Source organism: Neomonachus schauinslandi, chromosome 14, assembly GCF_002201575.2.
Source record: "Neomonachus schauinslandi chromosome 14, ASM220157v2, whole genome shotgun sequence".
NCBI lineage: Eukaryota > Metazoa > Chordata > Mammalia > Carnivora > Phocidae > Neomonachus > Neomonachus schauinslandi.
Window position 1 is genome coordinate 58,825,051 of NC_058416.1, and position 20,421 is coordinate 58,845,471.

At 38.7% G+C, this 20,421-nt stretch overlaps 1 protein-coding gene across 1 annotated transcript in view; it reads left to right on the forward strand.

Annotated features, from left to right (window-relative positions):
* Nucleotides 1-5,526: 5,526 nt before the first annotated feature.
* NDUFV2 (NADH:ubiquinone oxidoreductase core subunit V2) overlaps nt 5,527-20,421 on the forward strand; it is a 35,655-nt gene continuing 20,760 nt past the window's right edge. The window contains exon 1 of the mRNA XM_021689468.2: nt 5,527-5,622. Coding sequence (XP_021545143.1) covers nt 5,569-5,622 — 54 coding nt within the window. The 5' untranslated portion in view covers nt 5,527-5,568. The remainder of the gene's footprint in view (nt 5,623-20,421) is intronic.

A 20,421-nucleotide genomic window follows, 5' to 3' on the forward strand; every position in this document is an offset into this window, starting at 1 on the left:
CCTAAGAACTAGCTTACTTTACTCTTCCCAGCCCACATTCACTGATGCCCTAAATTAAAACTTGAATTAATAGCAGAAAAAAAAAGTATACTCTGAAGAGGTTTTCACCCACTAAAAGGAAGTGAGTATAAAAGAGAGTTATCAACTTTTTCACTTTTATATTTCCTTTATTACGCTGTTTCTCAAAATGAACACAGCTTTATTTTCTTGTGATAAAAATAACACCTTAATTGAAATAAATTCAGACAATACAAAAAGTGTAAAAAAATGAAAATTATCTTTTTTTAAAGATTTATTTATTTATTTGACAGAGAGAGAGGGACACAGCGAGAGAGGGAACACAAGTAGGGGGAGCGGGAGAGGGAGAAACAGGCTTCCCACCAAGCAGGGAGCCTGATGCGGGGCTCAATCCCAGGACCCTGGGATCATGACCTGAGCCAAAGGCAGACGCTTAACGACTAAGCCACCCAGGTGCCCCAAAAATGAAAATTATCTTATATCCAATCACCCAGAGAGAACTCTTGTTAACATTTTGATGTGTACCTTTCCATATTTTTTTCTCTGCACATACAAAAATGTGGTCATGTTATACACGATGTTTTATAAAATTTTAAAAATTCAACTTAACATATCATGGGCATCTTTCCTTTAAAATAAATACTGATCTTTGTTACTGTTTTTAAACCTGCAGAGCAACATCCCATTGTATGGTTGTATTGTGATTTGTTTAATCAACTCTCTGTTGATGATAATCATTTACATGGCTTCCAGGATTTTAGTGTTATGAATAACACTGTGACGAGCATATCTGTTTACACAACTTTGTAGACTTTTCCAGTTATTTCCTTAGGATAAATTCACAGAGGTAAAATTGCTGGATACAAGAGTTTGCATATAAAGAAACTCAATATATATTGCCAAATTACCCTCTGGACAGGCTGATCTTATTTGTTGTATTATGTCACTGCATGAGAGATTGTTGCTCCACACATTACCAATACCAGCAGTTAGCAATCTTAAAATTTTACCTATCTATTGAGCAAAAATTATATTCATTGTTTCATTACAATGATTACTTGATAGGGAAACATTGATCAAATTCTTTTTTTTTAAAGATGTATTTATTTGAGAGAGCGAGAGAGCGCACACGCACACTTGCACACAAGCAGGGGGAGTGGTAGGGGGAGAGGGAGAGAGAGAATCTCAAGCAGACCTCCCACTGAGTGCAGAGCCCAGTGCTGGTCTCAATCCCAGGACCCCAAGATCATGATCCCAGCCAAAACCAAGAGTCCGATGCTTAACCAACTGAGCCACCCAGGCACCCCTCATTGATCAAATTCTTAGAGGAAATTTCACTTGAGTCTTAGAGGCTACTAAGATTCAGTCCCACATTAGGGAAGTAACAAGTGATCTGAATCTGATAATGGCTCAGATAACATTCTGCTTATTATTTTTTTAGGCAGTTTGTTCTTGAGGTCTATATAGTTAAATTACTGGCTGTTTTGATTTTCATTTTCCCTTTTGGTCCCACATATCCAAGATTACCTTGAGAAGAATTTGGAAAGATCATGAAGAGTTTATTCATTACCCTTCCATTCCCCCTCACCTCAGAGTGAAACAGCATGAAACAGGTCTAACACCTCAGTGTACCACTGTGACCACATCACCCTTCTTTGCATCCTCAAATTGCCTGCTTGAAGGACCTTTATTCCCTTCTCTCTCTAAAACTGTCTCTTACTCATCCAGCAATAACCTTATCTCTTTTTTCCCCTTCCTTTGAGTTTGATTCAGTTCCTCTTCTTCCCCCAAAGCAAGACTGACCCTGCATTTCATGTTATTCATTAGAAAACCTGATGAGGTCGGTCAATATTGTTAGAAGGCATGCAAGAGGCAGAGCATGCTATGATGTGTCTGAGACTGCTTTAATAAGTATGATGTGATCTAGGAGGATGATTTAATGTTCTAATTATACTTGCAGAAATTGAGGATCAAAACTTCACAGAATCTAGTAAGAGATGAGGTCAGAATTGCAATCCAAGTCCCTCTGATTTGAAAGCTCATGGTTTTCGTTATACCATGTCCTCACTAGTGCCTGTTTGTGATGGTTTAAATGGAGAAGAAATCATAGAAATGGCAAAGCCCAAGTTCCCCCATTTGGTCATTCCCCTTGACTTTATTCCAGTTCTCCTAGCTCCTAGTCCCCCATTCCTCTCTGCCCCCAAAACACCACACACATTCTTTAATTAAAGGGTTGACCACTATAGTTAGGGCCAACTTTCCTGGGCTAATGGTAGTAGCACTAATTTCAAATCACGGAATATGTCTAATCAGGCAGACATAATATTCATTACAGTATGTAATCAAGCCATTTTCAATCAAGACTATGCGGTTAGGTCACTAACATTTAACTCACTGGCATGTGTTGGTTTGTGACTAGAAACAATGGCTTTGAGAGCGGAGGGAAGAACAGGGATTTTTCACACAGCCCCCACAATTCTATCCTAAAGACTCTGGGAAGAATAGTTGATTATGTATTAGGTTACTTTATAAGTGGAGTGGCTCTAGAAATGAACTCATGTTATCAGGTGTGAGGAAGATTAATCTTAATGTTTTCACTTGAGAATTATGTGGGTTAAGGATAAGCTAAAATCATGCTGGACATTAACAGATCTTTTGGATTGGTGAATGAAGTGGTATTACACTTACTGGCATTGAATGACTGTTGAAAGCATTTACTTTCGGTATCATCTTCAAGGGAGTGTTAACAGGCTAGACTCTCCTTTAGCCCTGATCCTTACTTTTTTTTTTTTTTAAGATTTTATTTATTTGACAGAGAGAGCACAAGCAGAGGGACAGAGAGGGAGAAGCAGGCTCCCTGCTGAGCAAGGAGCCCAATGTGGGGCTCGATCCCAGGACCCTGGGATCATGACCCGGGCTAAAAGTAGCTGCTTAACCGACTGAGCCACCCAGGCGTCCCTGATCCTTACTTTTTGAACATTACTCTTTGCACTCTTTGGTTTTGCTCCTAGGTAACAGAAATTAGGGACACCTGCTAAGTCCTTGCTTGGACTATTAGAAACCAATGAGATATACACCTACTCCATGGACTGTGAATCCACAAGATGCTATCCTACTACAGAAGACTCCCAAGCTCAATCCCAGGACCCTGGGATCATGACCTGAGCTGAAGACAGACGCTTACCTGACTGAGCCACCCAGATGCTCCTATGCTCAGTACTTTTAAAAAGAACAGGTATTAACTCATTTTATTCCCATAATAAAGCAATGAGTAGGGTACTATTATTAGACAGAAGCCCAGAGAGACTAACTTGCCTAAAGTCACACAGCTACAAAGCAGTAGATATAGGATCTGAACCAGCAGACTCATTCTAGAACCTGTTCTCCTGGCCACCATGACAGGTATGGCACTGAGATAAAGAAGTCTGCTGGAGGAAGACCTGAGACCCCTGAAAGGTAAGAGTTCTTTTTCTTCCTGGGGAATGTTGTAATCTGCATATGACACTTGGAATTGCTGCGGCCATCTTGTGACCATAACAGAAGTTACAGCTCAGTGTGGTGGAGTAGAAAGATGGAAGGCTCTCAAGTTTTTAAGGACATCCTAGAGTAACTGAGTTATCTAATCTTGGAACTGCTCTACCTTTGGAACTCTTCTCATGTGATATAATGAACTCAAAACTGTTTAATTTCCTTCCATTTGCTTTCCTGTTACTTGTATGGAAAACACTCTCCCTGATACACATGTATATAAGCATAATCCAACCAGAGACATACAATTCTTTCAGAGAGTCCACATACTTGCACCATGTGTAAGATTTTTCATTCAGTTAGCAAGTATTGAATGTCTTCCATATGCCGGGTACAGTTCAAGTTGTTGAATCAAACAAGTTGGGAAAGGCAGGTTTCTACACCTATGGAGAATAATAATCTGGTGGTAAATGTGGTAATGAAAGTGGAGGCAGGCATATATAAGGAAGGTATCATGAGAACTAATCTAGACCAAGAGGTCAGAGAAGAATCAAGTGAATGCACATGTACCAGATGCAAAGAATCCATGCCATATCAGTATCATCCATTTGTATTTAATTTGTAATATATTTTGGTTTTAGTTGTATAAGACACAGTGTTATGTGTATAATAGTGTTGGGTGTATATATATTTAGGTGACTTTATAATACAATAATTATTTATTTTTAAAAGCAAATTCCTGATTTTTTTTTTAAAGTTTATTTTTTTTAGTTATCTCTACACCCAACGTGGGGCTTCTAACTCATGTCCCTGAGATCAAGAGTCACATGCTCCTCTGACTGAGCCAGCCAGGCGCCCCTATAATACAATAATTTAAATCAGCATGGAGGCCCAGAATATTTTTCCCTTTTAAATGTAAATACTGAAACCAATTTAGGAGAAGTAGACTAATATAAAAGATAAGCAAAGAAACGGGAACGGAAGCATTTGGTGTCTATTTGTAGCTCATTGGCTGGGATCCTTCTTGTCACTTGAATTTCATAATTTGTAAAATACGATTCATAAGTGGTTGCAATGGAAAACTTTAGAGTTTTTAAATTAATGAAGAATAAAAATTTAAAATTCCTATACTGCTGTGAAAGTTCCAGAGATCATTCATAAGTTTAGCAAAGATAATGGGCAAAAGGAGGGGGTGGTACAGGACATGACACACAAGAAAAGAAGGCAGTGAAGGGGAAAATCAAGAGGCAGTGAAGTGCTTGGTAAACTCTACACAGCAGGAAACAGCACTGTGCATATTATGGCTGTTACTGAGTAAATACTTGCTGGAATTTCCAGAGATGACCAAACAAACATCAAGAAGGAAGTGGCTTTTTTGTTTTGTTTTATTATGGAAAATTTCTAACATGTACAAAAGTACTGAGAACAGTCATGAGAATTACCGCATCTTCAACAGTCATTACTCATAGCCAATCTTGTTTCATTTATATCTCCATTATTCTGAAGCAAATTCCAGATATATTATTTCACCCCTAAATATGTCAGCATACATCTCTAAAGAAAAAGAATGGGAAACAAGGCATTTAGTGTCTACCTCACTCGGTGGCAGTCTTCTGCATCTTCAATTCTATAACTTGTAAAATATGATTTACAAGGAGTTACAACGGAATCTTTTTTTTAAGTAACCACGATAAAAAAAAAGTAGGTGGTTAAATCCCCAAAAGGCTCTCCAGGATGGAAGCTCACCCCATAAATCCAGATCGGCGTTACATTCCCTAGAAGCCCAAGGAACAGCTCACGGCCGCTTCCTTTCAAGGTTGAGATGCCCAGCCACAGCCTGCGGGACCCAGCCTTTTATGGACCTGGCTGGTCTTCGCCCCGCCCCTCCCTGGAGAAGTCTCCGCCCACTGGGCCCCAGCAGACCCCGCGAGCCTTCGCGCGCCCCCGCCGCCTCGTCCTAGGGAGGGACGCGCCGCCCTGGACTCCATGGGCCTGGGCTCGGGAGCGCGCACGCCGTGCGTCCCAGGCTCGCTCGGGATTCTCGCCCGGTGCCGCAGGGAAAGGCCAACAATTTGGTCCGCCATGTTCTTCTGCGCGGCGCTCCAGGCCAAGGCGGCTGGTCTCACCGCCCAGTGGGTAAGGAGGTTCGGAATAAGCCCGGGCACTGCCGCCGCCCTTTTCTCTTTCTCGGTGTCTCCTTTTGTGGTGGGCATACGAGAGCGCTGGGTTCTGGACGGCCTGCAGGCGGCGGCAAGGACGCTGCGGCCTTCGCCCTCTCCCAGCCAGGCAGGCCACCACAGCTCCACTGCGAGCGAGGAGCTCCGAGGGAGGGTCGCAGACGTAGCTGCGGCGGGTGCGTGGCCTCCCCCACAGAACTGGGAAGTTTACGCCTAATGTGGTCAAGGAGAGGAAGAAGGAGGGGCCGCCCGGTGGTCTGTGTGTTGCTGTTTCGCCCTGTCGCGGAACAGAGGCCGGGCCGACGTCGGCCAGATAGGTTTCTAAGACCCCCCGCCCGCAAAGGAGGCACCTTGCCTATCAAGCCTGGTGACCTTGCTGTCAGGTTGCAGCGCACTGGAGAGGACTCTGAAATTGTAGGCTCTGGCTTGCGTGTTGAAAGCGTAGAGAGCGTTTCCTTAGGCGAAGAGGTGTTTGATGTAGTGAAGAGCGTATTTTGCATATCGGAAGAGTTCGGTAAATAATCGTATCGTACTAACTCTGTGAAAGAACACCACCACAAATAACTGCACCCAGAAGGATTTTAAGAGCATGAATGGGCTTCTGAGTTCCAAGTACATGAACTTATTTTAGGCAAGGAAATTGAGTCTTGGGTCGAAACATTCATTCAAGTTAATTTAGAAATGGTGACTCCAGGAATGACGATTATAACAGCATTTACTGGAAAGAAGCTTTTTTTTTTTCCTAGCAGTAAAATAGAAAGGTTGAGTCAGTTCTTAGCAGAAGACAGGGAAATAGTGCATAGTAGTATAGCATACTTCAGGGCTTTAGAGTTAGACCTGAATATGGTTGGTGGTTTCACTGCCTTTTCTAGCTTTGTCACACTGGGCTTTGATGTCTCTCACTTAGTTTTCTTGGTCATAAAATGGGAGGGATATTCCAGTTTGCAGAGTTTAGTCTTTCAATAAGCATTTGAGGTCCTACTGCACTGCTGGTGGATAATAGTGATAGGTAACATTTGGTGAATACTTTCCATGTGCCAAGCACACATTGTTAAATGTTTACATTCTAAATCTCATTTGTGAGGTTGGTACTGTTATTTCCCCATATTACAGATAAACAGATTTAGACAATCCCTGTTCCTGTGGAGTCGATAGTTTCATGTAAGAGAAACTTTGAGGTAAATATACAGTGTAAGAGTACAGTGTTAAGAGATATGAATAAGGTCAGTTTGGTTTCAAAGTGGTGTAAGATTTTTCCTGGAGGCGATACTAACAAATTGGTGATAAGGCCACATATATTAGGGAGAGAATATGATAGGTGGAAAGGACAACATAAGAAAAGTCTGTTGATAGTTGGCAGGGAAAAGCTTGGTGCATATAAGAAGCCTCAAGCAGTGTTGCTGGACTCCATTATTGGAAGTGAGGTGAATCCAGAGATGAAATAAGACAGGTGGGCAGGGCCCGGATGTCGGAGCTCTTTGCATGCCATGTCAAAGAATTTGGCTTTATCTTAGAGGCAGTGCTGAGCCCTGAAGGATTTTAAAGGAGCAGAGAGACAGGTCAGTTTTCTCTGTATTGGATAGATGGCTGCATGGGAGTGAGGGAATACGTTTGATCAGAGCCAGAGGCAGAGAGACTAAATAGATAAGAGACTCTTGCAAAACCCCAGGTCAGAGGTGATGAGGATCAGACCTTGTCTACTAGTAGAAAGGATAGAAATAAGAGGACAGATAGATTTTAACTTCTTCAGTTTTTGAGGCAAAGGGTTATTAGAGGTATACATTGAAAAGCAGTTTAAACAATAGAAAAGAATATATTCAGGTAGTGGAAGAAAATTTCAGTCTCGTTTTATGTTAGTTTCTGCAGCTGTTTTTTTCTTTGTACAAATATTACCTGAATCATGTAGTATGAACCCCAGAAATACTTGTTGAATTGATGAATAAATCTAAGTTTTTGTTGTTTTTCATTTTTTTCTAGTTTTGAGCAATAATTGACAAATCTCAGAAGTTTAAAGTGTACAGCATGATGGTTTGATTGTAGGAAAAACATAATATTGGGAACAGCAAACAGAATAAGCTCAAAAGATAAAAATTACCCATAGTCTCGTCAGCCTGGAAATGACCAAAATGTTAACATTTTTGTGTCTGCAATTAACAGGCCTGATGGGATTTTTTTTTTGGTAAAATTGGATGGTATTGTTCACATTGTTTTGTAGGCTGTTTTTTCTTACAAAACATTTTTGATCCACTTTCCTTACCAGTAAACATTTCTGTACTGTCATTTTTAATGCTGTGTGGCATTCCATTGTGAGGATGTTCTATAACTTATATAACCAGGCCCTTCTAACCTTTTTAAAAATAGAATATCAGAATGAACTAGGAAAGATCAGGAAAAGTGTAAGAGGTCCCACTAATAAAGTTCCTTTGCTAAAAGAGAAACCATTAAGGAAACCATTTACATTTTCAAAGAAATTGCTTATTTTGTTATAATTTCTGTTGTATTAGCTAACTGCCAATTTCTTTAGCTACCGACTTCAGTTTATCATTGCTTTAAAAATACCCATAACTTAGTACTGTCTAGAAGTGTCTTCAAGACAATAGTTGTGTGACCTTGAACCATATTTCTTAATTTCTTAAGTCTCATTTTTTTCCCTATAAAGTACAGTAATACCTTATTTAGTGATTATCAAGAATTGCCTAAAAAGTGAATTATGGAGCAGTAGATACACAGAATAGGCTTATTCTCTTCTTCAGTAATTTCCCATGGCTTTCTGTAGTGTTGACATCACTTTGCAACTCATCACTGCCTCATTGCCAGGCCACTGCTTAGTTCAGTAGGAGTGAGGGAGTTGTGGTGTTTTTAAACATTGTATTTTCAGCTTTAGAATTTTGGTTCTTTTTTATAGTTTCTATTTGATTTTTTCATTTATTGAAGATATATTTTTTTTATGTCCTTAAACATGGGTTCAGCAGTTTTGAAATTGTTGCGTGGTTGATTGTCTTTTTTTTTCTGGAAAATGGGCTGTTCTGTTGTTGTTTTATGTTGAGTAATTTTGGATTTTATCCTGGACATTGTGAACGATACGTCATAGAAACTCTAGATTTTGTTATTCCTCTGTTGGTGTTTTTTTTTGTTGTGGCAGGCTGTTAACTCAATTGAACTCGAACTATAATCCAACTCCCTTTTGGGCAGCACCTCAAATACTGGTTCAGTTCTTTTAGCTGGGCTGCTTGGAGTTGGCCCTGTGTGTATGCATGGTTTGGGGTCAGGCACAGAACTTGGGGCTTCCCTCTGGCTTTTCCTTTTCTTGGATTTCCCACTTTCCCCTCATGCCTGTGGTTGTCCCAGACTGTCCTGTGATTCTTCAAGCCATTAAGGCTACAGGTTTTCTCTTAGAGTTTTAGCTGCCCAGCGCAGGATTGACAGGGGTCTGCCTTCAGGCTAAAATATGTAAAGTGTAAAGCAAAAAAACCTTCACTGGCTTCATCTAAGTATAGACTCCCCTTCTGTGTCTGTCTGCGTTTCGTTGTTCTCCAATGCCTTCGGAAAGTGTTTTGGGTTTTTTATTTTTTAAAAAATAGTTTGTCCAGAGTTTATAGTTGTTAGTGGTTTGGCCTGATAATATCTACTCAGCTGTTCTACAAGTGGAACCTCCTGTGGTGGCATTTTTCTTTCTAAATTTTAAGTTCTGTAGAGTGAAATGTTTTCCCATTCCATTAGAGGTTCTTAAACCTGATTTTGCAGTGTCCCAGGGTATCTCCATTTTGGCTCAAGGACTCTAAAGGAGTTCTTTTTTTTTTTTTTTTAAGCATTTTTAGTTTTCTATTGTTGCTCTAACATATTACCACAAACTTGGTGACATAACATAACAGAGTTATTATCTTACGATTCTGTAGGTTAAAAGTTTGACATGGGTCTCACTGGGCTAAAATCAAGGTGTTGGCAGAGCTACTGGAATACTGTAGGGGACAATCTGTTTTCTTAGCTCTTCCAGCTTCTAGAAAAAAGCTGCCCGTATGTGTTGGCTCATGGCCCGTTTCTTCCATCTTCATAGCCAGCAAGGGCAGGTTAAGCTCTCACATCACTGACTGTTTCCATCATTTGTGACATATCCTTTCTTTTGCTCCCTCTTCCACATTTAAAGGGCTCTATGATTGCCTTGAACCCACCCTGATATGTCAGAATAGGAATCTCCCTATTTTAAGGTCAGCTGATTAGCAATCTTAATTCCATCTGCAGCCATAGTTCTCTTTTGCTATGCATATTAATATATTTACAATTTCTCTTTTGCTATGCATATTAATATATTTACAATTTCCCAGGATTAGGAAGTGGGTATTTTTGGGGCATCATTACTCCACCTGCCATGGCCTTAAATACTTAAGGGGAAAGAGAAAATGTACAAATTTTTAATTTATTCAGTGAGGTTCAGCAGGCCACTGTTGCACATTACAAATACAGATCTTTGTATTGGATATGTGAACTCAGTCTCCATTTCAAAGATATGAATAGCTGAACTTCCCTTTTCTTTGGCCACTGTTTAATATCAGCCCAGTACTTTGGGTAATAAATTATAGGTTCATTGACCATGTCAGTTTGGTTTTCCATTGAGAAACCTTGACTTACCCACCACTTTCAGGTCAGGAAACATAGTTGTAGGAAATTTTTTTCATTCAACAAACACTAAAGACAACATATTTAAACACCTTTTTCTTTGCCTGGTTATTAGGAGGGAAAGTGCCTTATATGTGGGATACTTTCCTGGGTGTTACCCCATTTTGTAGGTGAGACAGCTGAAGATTCCCAGACAAATATGCCCCAAATTACACAGTAGTAGGAGCCTGAACTGGGTTTGTTTGCAAGTCCCATTTGTTTGTTTTTTTCTTTTAACTGCTTTTCTAAGTTCAAGTTTACTGAGGAAAATTGGTATGTATGGTGAAGATTTAAACTTAATAGGTGCTATAATAGTAGAAGGGTTTGTCAGTGTGAACAGGCTAGAGAAGTGATTGCACTTCACTTAAGGAAGAGAGCAGAGGGGATAAGAGGAGGAGGTTAACTTTGGTCATGATGGATACAGTTTTGTTCCTAAGGGACTATCATGATAGTACCATGAAAAAATTACACAGTTTGAAAAACACAGATAATGTCATGCTCTGTTCAGATGGCTACATTTATAGCAATATGTAGCACATATCCTTGATATTTTGAAGTACGGAGAAGGAAGTTCCTCATTATCACTGACTAAATACTCCTTAATATTCTTCAGTACTTGCAAAGGTTCTGGGTTGGAAAAGATCGCCTAGCATTTCTTGTTCTTGGCATCATTACATTTTGAAGACCATTTGTAAAATCCATCACCTGCATGCTAGGATATAGATACCATATAGCCTAAAGCAGTAATTCCCAAACTGGATCAAAAGAATGACCAATGATGCTTTAAAAATACACATATTGAACTCCTCCTGGTCATAAGCTTATTAAATTTTAAGTAATATATGTTTATTTTGAGTATTAGTCCTTAGGACGAGAAAATAAAACAGTTTACATTTATACAGCATTTGCTCATGTTTGTTTGATTTTCAAGTTAAGCCCCCCCCCCCCAAAAAGTGCTTAAGTTTTACCAGTTGATTCTTTAAGTTAAAAGCTCTTAAAATCACTTAAACTTGAAAATGAATGTTTGCTCTTAAAATCAACTTGTAATTATTTAGGGTCTCATCTGTTTTTGTGATTATTGAGGCATATTGCCTTCATTTTAGGGGCACAAGAAGAAAAGACAATGGGAGACTGGAGTGTTACTATTAAAGTTCCAATAATAATAATAATGATAGTTGGCCAGTACATGAGTACTATGCTTTGATTTTATAGGTGAGCAAACCTAGGTACAGAGAGGTAGAGTAACTTGCCCAAAGTTACAGTACTGTAATTGGTGAAGATGAGACTGAACCTAGGTCTCCTGACTGAAATGATGTTTGGATGTTTGATTTCTATGAAGTATTCCTATCCTTAGAACATCTGAGTGTTGTTTGTATCCACATTAGATTTTACATAGAGTGCTTTGTTTGATTTGTAATCAAGATAGACAATATTGTTGCCGTTGATATGGTCATCTTAATCTGTAATGCTCCTATAAAACCTGGCTTTTTGTGTAACTTTTCTGTTATATGATTTGGCCAGATTTTGCTTGTTAATTCTCTTACAGTGCTAGAAAAATCACTTAGATTTCTTTAATCTGAATTAACATTTTTAAATTATTGATGGAACTTTATTTGGAAGACATTTGTAAGAGCCCTCCCATGTATATTTGAAAATACAACAAAACTTAATTTTAGTGGTTAAGGCAAAGTGAAGGTTAAGGTTCATGTCAGGCAAACCTATGTTTGGCTTTTCATTTATTTAACTGCGACCTAGGGAAAATTTTTTCCTTTGTTCTTTGAGCCTTAGTTTCCACATCTCTAAAACGGGATGATAATAATACCTATATGGTAGGGTTGCTAGGAGGAGTAAATGAGTTATAGTATTTATAAAGTTTGTAGCACAGTCTCTGATGCAGAGTAAGCACTTGTATTTATTATCACTATCCTTGAAATAGGTATCACAGTTTTTATTAGTGCAGCCATCACCTACTTTATTAAACTAGAATGTACTGAAAATTTTATTTAAAATGTAGAAATACCTACTCTGAGTGTATCATACACAAAGACTCTTGGGGGAGCTTTTTGTGTTCTCTGCATGTCTTTGCTCTAGACAGCTGAAAGAAATGGCTTTTGCTTGAGCTGGCAGTGGGGGAGGCTGTAGGTAATAGGCGAGTAGGTAATTGGTGAACAATGGCAAGAAAGTACAGAGGGAGCCAGTATCGCTTATCCTTTACCTGATGTTTCACATGTGAGTTGTGACCTCCCTGCAGGTGCACACATATATTATGGATTTAATCTGTGAATGTTTGGGGGTAGTGTGAAAGGTATATTCCTTGTCTGAATTAGTTGCTAATAAAGGAAAACACCGATTTTCAGTTGCTTGACCTTAGTCCTGTTTTTCTGACTAATTAGGTTACTGATTCTGTCAGTTTTGTTTTGCAGCTTCCTTATCCTTTATGAAGTTCCTCTGGCTGGATGTGGCCTTTCATAGTGCAAATAACTGATAGAACTGAAAGGTGAGCAGAGTGGATACTGTTAATGTGTGAGCAACAGAAGAAACTAAAAAAACAAATGTAGGGCCCATGAAAGATTCTGTTCTTGGGGAGTGGATGGAAGAATATAAAATTTAAATTTTTGTCATTTTGAGCTAGTAGTATTGGTAATGCAAATGATGATTAAAAAGAGAAGGGCTAATAGAGCAGATGACTTAGATCCAAAAGGCCTGGACTCAGACTTCATCTCAGTCACTAATTGTGTGGTATAAGGCAGGTTACTGTTTCTGAGCCTAAGTTTCTTTAAAAGTAAAATGGAAATAATAATAACTAACCGTAGATTTTTGAGGAGTCAGTGAAAAAAAGGTATCTTGAAGTACTTAACACAGAACCATTCAAGTTGAATTTAAAGAAAACACTGCCGGGCGCCTGGGTGGCTCAGTCGTTAAGCGTCTGCCTTCGGCTCAGGTCATGATCCCAGGGTCCTGGGATCGAGTCCCACATCGGGCTCCCTGCTTGGCGGGAAGCCTGCTTCTCCCTCTCCCATTCCCCCTGCTTGTGTTCCTGCTCTTGCTATTTCTCTGTCAAATAAATAAATAAAATCTTTAAAAAAAAAAAAAAAAAAAAAGAAAACACTGCCATTATTTGCCTGTTGTAAATCTCTGTTCCTTCTGAAACACTCTGAAAAAAAGAATAAGCTGGAATTGAAGTCCACTATTAATTCTGTGCTGTATGTCAAATTATTCTTGTGTATTTAAAAAAAGTTACTTGAATTTTCATTGGCGTTCACTGAATTCAATAGATACTTTAGAGTCTAGTGAGAAACTAGACTCTAGTCTGGTGAAAAGAGTAGACTTTAAGGGGAGAAAACTCTGCTTACTCTTGACATCAGTCCAGTCCAGCTAAGTTGTTTATTTCCAGTTCCAACACCAATAATTGGTCCTGGAATGCCTCTTCATTCCAGGGTGAAACTAAATTCAAATGGCTTATTAAGTAGTGTAAAGATGTTAATTCAGATTTTTTATATCTTAATTTATTCCTTTATTGCAAGTATCTGATGTGGATGTTATAATGAATGTAAAATAGGTGAAGCTCTTAAAGATGTCAAAAAACAAGGCAGCTTTGAAAATGGCCATGTGCTAACTTGATATGAATGAGTAACAGTTTATGCCAGTTGAGTAACAGTGAGGGCTAATATTTATCAGTTACCCTATTTTGCTTGTTCATTGTTTTATAAACAAATTATCTGAGCCTTTTTCCTACTATTTTGAAGAAGTTCTGGCTTCATACATTGAAATTAAGTTGCTCAAATGCTATGCTAATGTATGTATATTTAGGTTTTCTGTAGGAACAGAAGCGTGATATTTACGTTTTTTTTTTTTTTAAATGTTAAAAAAAAACAGTAAATAGCTTGTTTTAAATAGAGGGTATATGTACATACTTCTGTCTGTAAATGGGAACATGGTGAGCCAATGGAGGAGGCAGGTCTTTTCATTTCTAATCTATCTCCCTATGTATGGATGCATTCCAGGGTTTTCTTCATTTAACTGCTTGATTTCCTAGATCTACTCTATACTTCTGGAGCTCTGATATCATCAGATAGTTCCATTCAGGTGGCTAATAATAAGGCCATAACCTTGTAAGCATTAGCCCTAAGATCCAGTGTGAGTTCTACCAATAATTAGTTACATGATCTTGAGAAGTTTTCATAAGTCATTTAAATCTGGAAATAATACCCATCTTTCATGAAAGTTGTGAGAATTAAATGTGTAAAAAGCTTAGTGACTGACAGATAGTACTTCTGTAATAATAGATAATGATAGGTAAAACTAATATCGTACTTACTACATGTCAGGCAGCATATTAAGCACTTTACATAGCTTATCTCTTTTAATCTTTACAACAGTCCTATGAAGTATGTACTGTTAGTACAGTTTTATAGATGAGGAAAGTGGCTCTGGAGCTCGGCTTTTAACAACTCGGCTATATTGTCTTTCTGCCAATAGTATATTTATGGAATATTAAGTACCAGGGGTAGATCCCAATTCCCGAGATGTTAAACTGTGGAAAATGTGGCTTTTAGAAATGATGAAATTGACCTGTTTGGTATTGGTCCCTTTCCACTGTCAGAAAGACAGTATTTCAACAGTTAGTTTGGCGACATTAGGCAGGATGATTTGGACTAGGGAAGAGTCAGCTAGAAAGCTATTAGAGTAATGCACAGACCTGGAATAATGTCTGAAATGGAGTAGTGATAGAGAGGAAAAGGACTAAAGACTATTTATTTTTAAAAAATGAAATGTTGGGGTACCTGGATGGCTCAGTCAGTTGAGTGTCTGCCTTTGGCTCAGGTCATGATCCCAGAGTCCTGGGATCAAGCCCCACATCGGGCTCCCTGCTGAGCAGGGAGCCCGCTTCTCCCTCTCCCGCTCCCCCTACTTGTATTCTCTCTCTGTGTCAAATAAATAAATAAAATCTTAAAAAAAAATTGAAATGTAATACATATACATGACAATTCAAACAGTATGCAAGGATATATATATTGTAGTAAGTATAAAATATACATTAAAGAATGGGGTACAGGGAAATATATATTATGGTGAATATATTAAATGTATTGCATATATTAAAGAGTAAATTTCCTTCCCACTCCACATCTTGATCCCCTTCTTCAGAGACAGCCACTGTTACTGGTTTCTTGTAATACCTCTATATTAGTTCTCTATTTTATAACATTTTCTATATTTTGAAAAATTAGTGGGACATGCCGACTGGTATATTTGTAGATTTTTATCTTCTTGTCAAGAACTGTGAAGACTTTATTACTCAGGCCATGCAGGGTAGCATAAACTTCTTGTTCATATTGGTTCTCCTTCACCCTCACATCCCATGGGAGTGACATAGAGCAACCTGGGTGAATGCTGTGCATCGTAACTGAGGAATCCAACTCCAGCTGCAAGAGAACTTGCCCAGTGTTTGCCTGAGAGGGAGATACCCTCTACAAAAATCCTTGAAAAGACAGTCTGGAACGAGAGGTGTCAGTGGCTAGTGCCTCTTCTCGGGTGCAGAGATGTGCAGAAACATGAAAATTGTCTACCAGCACTATTACTTCTTCCCCACTTTAAGTAAAAAAAAATTTATAAGTTAATTTCACTGATGAGAGGAGATAGTATTTTTCAACCATCTATAATATACTTTCGCCAGAAAAATTGATGGTCTTATGTGGATATAAAGAATAAAAATAATTATGTGGAAGTTCAGGAAGCTGTCACTAATCTGTTCTTTGTGACAATGTGACAGTGACTCTTTGTTAGAGTCAGCTAACAAAGTGCAATTTTTAAAATCTGTTTAGTTCTTAAAATGCAGTTGTTTAAATCTTCCATTTTTCAGTTATTAAATGTTTTATCCTATTAGCTAAGCAAATGTGATAATACTTTAATAGGTTATATAGTATTTTCAGAGAAACTTTATTATTTGAACCTCAAAGCACTCCAGTAATTAAACATCCCTGTTTTATAGGTGCAGAAATTGAGTCTTAAAAAAATTAAGTGACTTGTGTAAAGTCACATGTTAGTAAAAAAAAATTTTTTTAAATCTGAAACTCTAGCATTTTTTCTAAGGTTTAGCTGTTTTTTCCTGTTTTCAATCAGTAGTCTGTTTTCAGTGATTTGGACTTTAAAACACATAATTTTGGACAGAAGTGCCTGTGTGTGTAAACTCATGTGCATATCCAGAATTACAGGTCAGCCAGAGAGTGCCTCAAAATAGATTTTCCAATATATAGCTACCTAGCCCCAGAGACCAATTTTCAAGATTATCTCGGTATTTTTCTTTTTTCCCGTATTTTTCATTTTAAGTAAAGTTATGTGACAGATACTGGAATAATGGGGAAGGGATCAAATATTGACCCAAAACTGAAGCTATTTTAACTTAGAGATTAGTGGTGTTTAATTTGATAATATATAGGGAAGTTGGAAATAGGATTAATAGTAGAGGTGGTAAATTTCATTTTGTACTTGATGAATGTTTTGTTTTATTGTTTTTTAAGATTTATTTATTTGAGAGAGAGATTGTATGTGTGTGTGCACAGAAGGGCAGAGGAAGAGAATCCTCAAGTATACTCCCCGCTGAGTGTGGAGTTGCACCCGGGGCTCTATCCCAGGACCCTGAGTCATGACCTGAGCTGGCATTAAGAATTGTGTGCTTAACTGACTGAGCCAACCAGGCGCCCTGATGAATGTTTTGTTTTAAATAAGATTTTTTGTTTGTCAATTAATCCATGCTGCATAAGAAGCATGGAAAATAGAGAAAAATACAAGAAACAGTATGAACATAAGAATCCCTTATAATCTTGTTAACATCATAACAGAGATAAGCACTTTAAATTGTTATGGCCTTCCAATCTTTTCATTAGTGTCTATATTGAATAAATTGGGATGGTAGTTTATGCTTTTCTGTTTTATTTAACCCTGATATTTTCCAGTTGTGATTGTGGCATAAATACATCTTTCAGTGTCATTATTTTTAGAAAATAACAATTTTTGGCAGCTACATAGTATGATTTTTGTTGGAATTATTATTTAGTTAAAACCTTTCTATGTTGGGCTTTTTGGTTGCTTGTGTTTTGCCAGAACAATACAGAGAATATATTTCTGTATACACCTTTATCCTCATTTTATACTGTTTTTTTGGATAAAATTCTAGAAGTAGAATTAATAAATTAAAAGATGGAAGCTTTCTTTAGTCTGTCCATACACCATATCAATTTGCTCTCCTAAAAGGCTGTATCAATTTTTACCTAATGTATAAGCATACCTACTTCCATTCACTCAACAGAACTGTTATCTTTAAAAAAAAAAAAACAGTACTAATTTGATAGCTGGAAATGTTATCTCATTTAAACATGCCTGTTTTATTATTTTATTTTTATTTTTTTATTTAAATTCAATTAGCCAACATATAATAAATCATTAATTTTTTTTTTTTTAAAGATTTTATTTATTTGACAGAGAGAGACACAGCGAGAGAGGGAACACAAGCAGGGGGAGTGGGAGAGGGAGAAGCAGGCTCTCCGCAGAGCAGGGAGCCCGATGTGGGACTCGATCCCAGGACCCCGGGATCATGACCTGAGCCAAAGGCAGACGCTTAACGACTGAGCCGCCCACGCGCCCCTAAATCATTAATTTTTGATGTAATGTTCAGTGATTCATTAGTTGCGTATAACACCCAGTGCTCATCATATCACGTGCCCTCCTTAATGCCCATCACTCAGTTACCCCACACCCCCACTCACCTCCCTTTCCGCAACCCTCGGTTTGTTTCCCAGAGTCAAGAGCCTTTCATGGTTTGTCTCCCTCTCTGATTTCTTCCCATTCAGTTTTCCCTCCCTTCCCCCATTATTCTCTGTACTATTCCTTATATTCCACATATGAGTGAAACCATATGATAATTGTCTTTCGCTGTTTGACTTCTTCACTTAGCATAATCCCCTCCAGGTCCATCCATGTCAATGTAAATGGTAGGTATTCATCTTTTCTGATGGCTGACTAAGATTTCATTGTATGTATAAACCACATCATCTTTATCCATTCATCTGTTGAAGGACATCTTGGCTCCTTCCACAGTTTGGCTATTGTGGACATTGCTGCTATGAACATTGGGGTGTATGTGCCCCTTCTTCTCACTACATCTGTATCTTTGGGGTAGATACCCCGTAGTGCACTTGTTGGGTCATAGGGTAGTTGTTTTTTTTTTTGTTTTTTTTTTTTAAAGATTTTATTTATTTATTTGACAGAGAGACAGCGAGAGAGGGAACACAAGCAGGGGGAGTGGGAGAGGGAGGAGCAGGCTTCATGCCAAGCAGGGAGCCCGATAATGGGACTCGATCCCAGGACCTGGGATCATGACCTGAGCCGAAGGCAGACACCCAACTGACTGAGCTACCCAGGCGCCCCAGGGTAGCTCTGTTTTTAACTTCTTGAGGAACCTTCATGTTTCCAGAGGGCCTGTACCAGCTGGCATTCCCACCAACAGTGTAAGAGGGTTCCCCTTTCTCCACATCCTCGCCAACATTTGTTGTTCCCAGTCTTGCTAATTTTCTTGTTAATTTTAGCCATTCTAACTGGTTTTGTGGTTTTTTTTTTTTTTTTTTTATTCATGAGAGACAGAGCGAGAGAGAAAGGCAGAGGGAGAAACAGGCTCCCAAGGAGCAGGGAGCCCGATGCGGGACTCGATCCCAGGACCCCGAGATCATGACCTGAGCCGAAGGCAGACGCCCAACCATCTGAGCCACCCAGGCGCCCTGGTTTTGTGGTTTTGATTTGTATTTCCCTGATGCCAAGTGATGTGGAGCATTTTTTCATGTGTCTGTTGGCCATTTGTATGTCTTCTTTGGAGAAGTGTCTGTTCATATCTTCTGCCAATTTCTTGACTGGATTATTTGTTTTTTGGGTGTTGAGTTTGATAAGTTTTTTTTTTATTTATTCATTTGAGAGAGAGAGAGAGAGAATATGAGCAGGGGGAGAAGCAGAGGGAAGGGGAGAAGCAGGCCCCCTGCTGAGCAGGGAGCCCGATGCAGGGCTCGATCCCAGGACCCTGGGATCATGACCTGAGCCGAAGGCAGACTCTTAACCATCTGAGCCATCCAGGTGCCCCGAGTTTGATGAGTTCTTTATAGATCTTGGATACCAGCCCGTTATCTGTTATGTCATTTGCAAATATCTTCTCCCATTCCGTAGGTTGCCTTTTAGTTTTGTTAACTATCCTTTGCCATGCAGAAGCTTTTTATCTTGAAGTCCCAATAGTTCATTTTTGCTTTTGTTTCCCTTGCCTTCAGAGATGTGTCTTGCAAGAAGTTGCTGCAGCCAAGATCAAAAAGGTTACTGTCTGTGTTCTCTAGGATTTTGATGGATTCCTGTCTCACATTTAGGTCTTTCATCCATTTTGAGTTTATCCTTGTGTATGATGTAAGAGAATGGTTCCGTTTCATTCTTCTGCATGTGGCTGTCCAATTTTCCCAGCACCATTTATTGAAGAGACTGTTCTTTTTTCCATTGGATATTCTTTCCTGATTTGTCAAAGATTAGTTGACCATAGAGTTGAGGGTCCATTTCTGGGCTCTCTGTTCTGTTCCATTGATCTATGTGTCTGTTTTTGTGTGAGTACCATGCTGTCTTGATGATCACATGCATGTTTTAAATTACTAGTTAGGTCATTAGCAGTTACATTGTGACATTTTTGTTCATATTTATTCATTTTCCTCATTGATTTATATGTGTTTATGATCTCTTCAGGTTGTTAATTTTTTGTCATCAAATGTGTATAAGATCCAGGAATCATCAGCATGGAGTTAAACATATGAGAATGAATAAGCTTGAAGGGGCAAAAAAATCTGTGGAGAAAAGAACCTAGGACAGAGCTGAGCCCTGAGGACAACCTCCCCTGAGGGGGCGGGTAAAGAGTCAGTAAAGTAAACAAAATGTTAGGGTTCAGAAGTTAGGAAAAGAGGAGACTGGATGCTTTCTGTTCTCTTAAATCCATTCTTCTTTACTTTATTATGAAGTCTTTTGTTTCTTCTCAGAATTTAGTTAAGTAATTCACTAATGTTACGCAGTAAAAATTGTTCTTTGATTA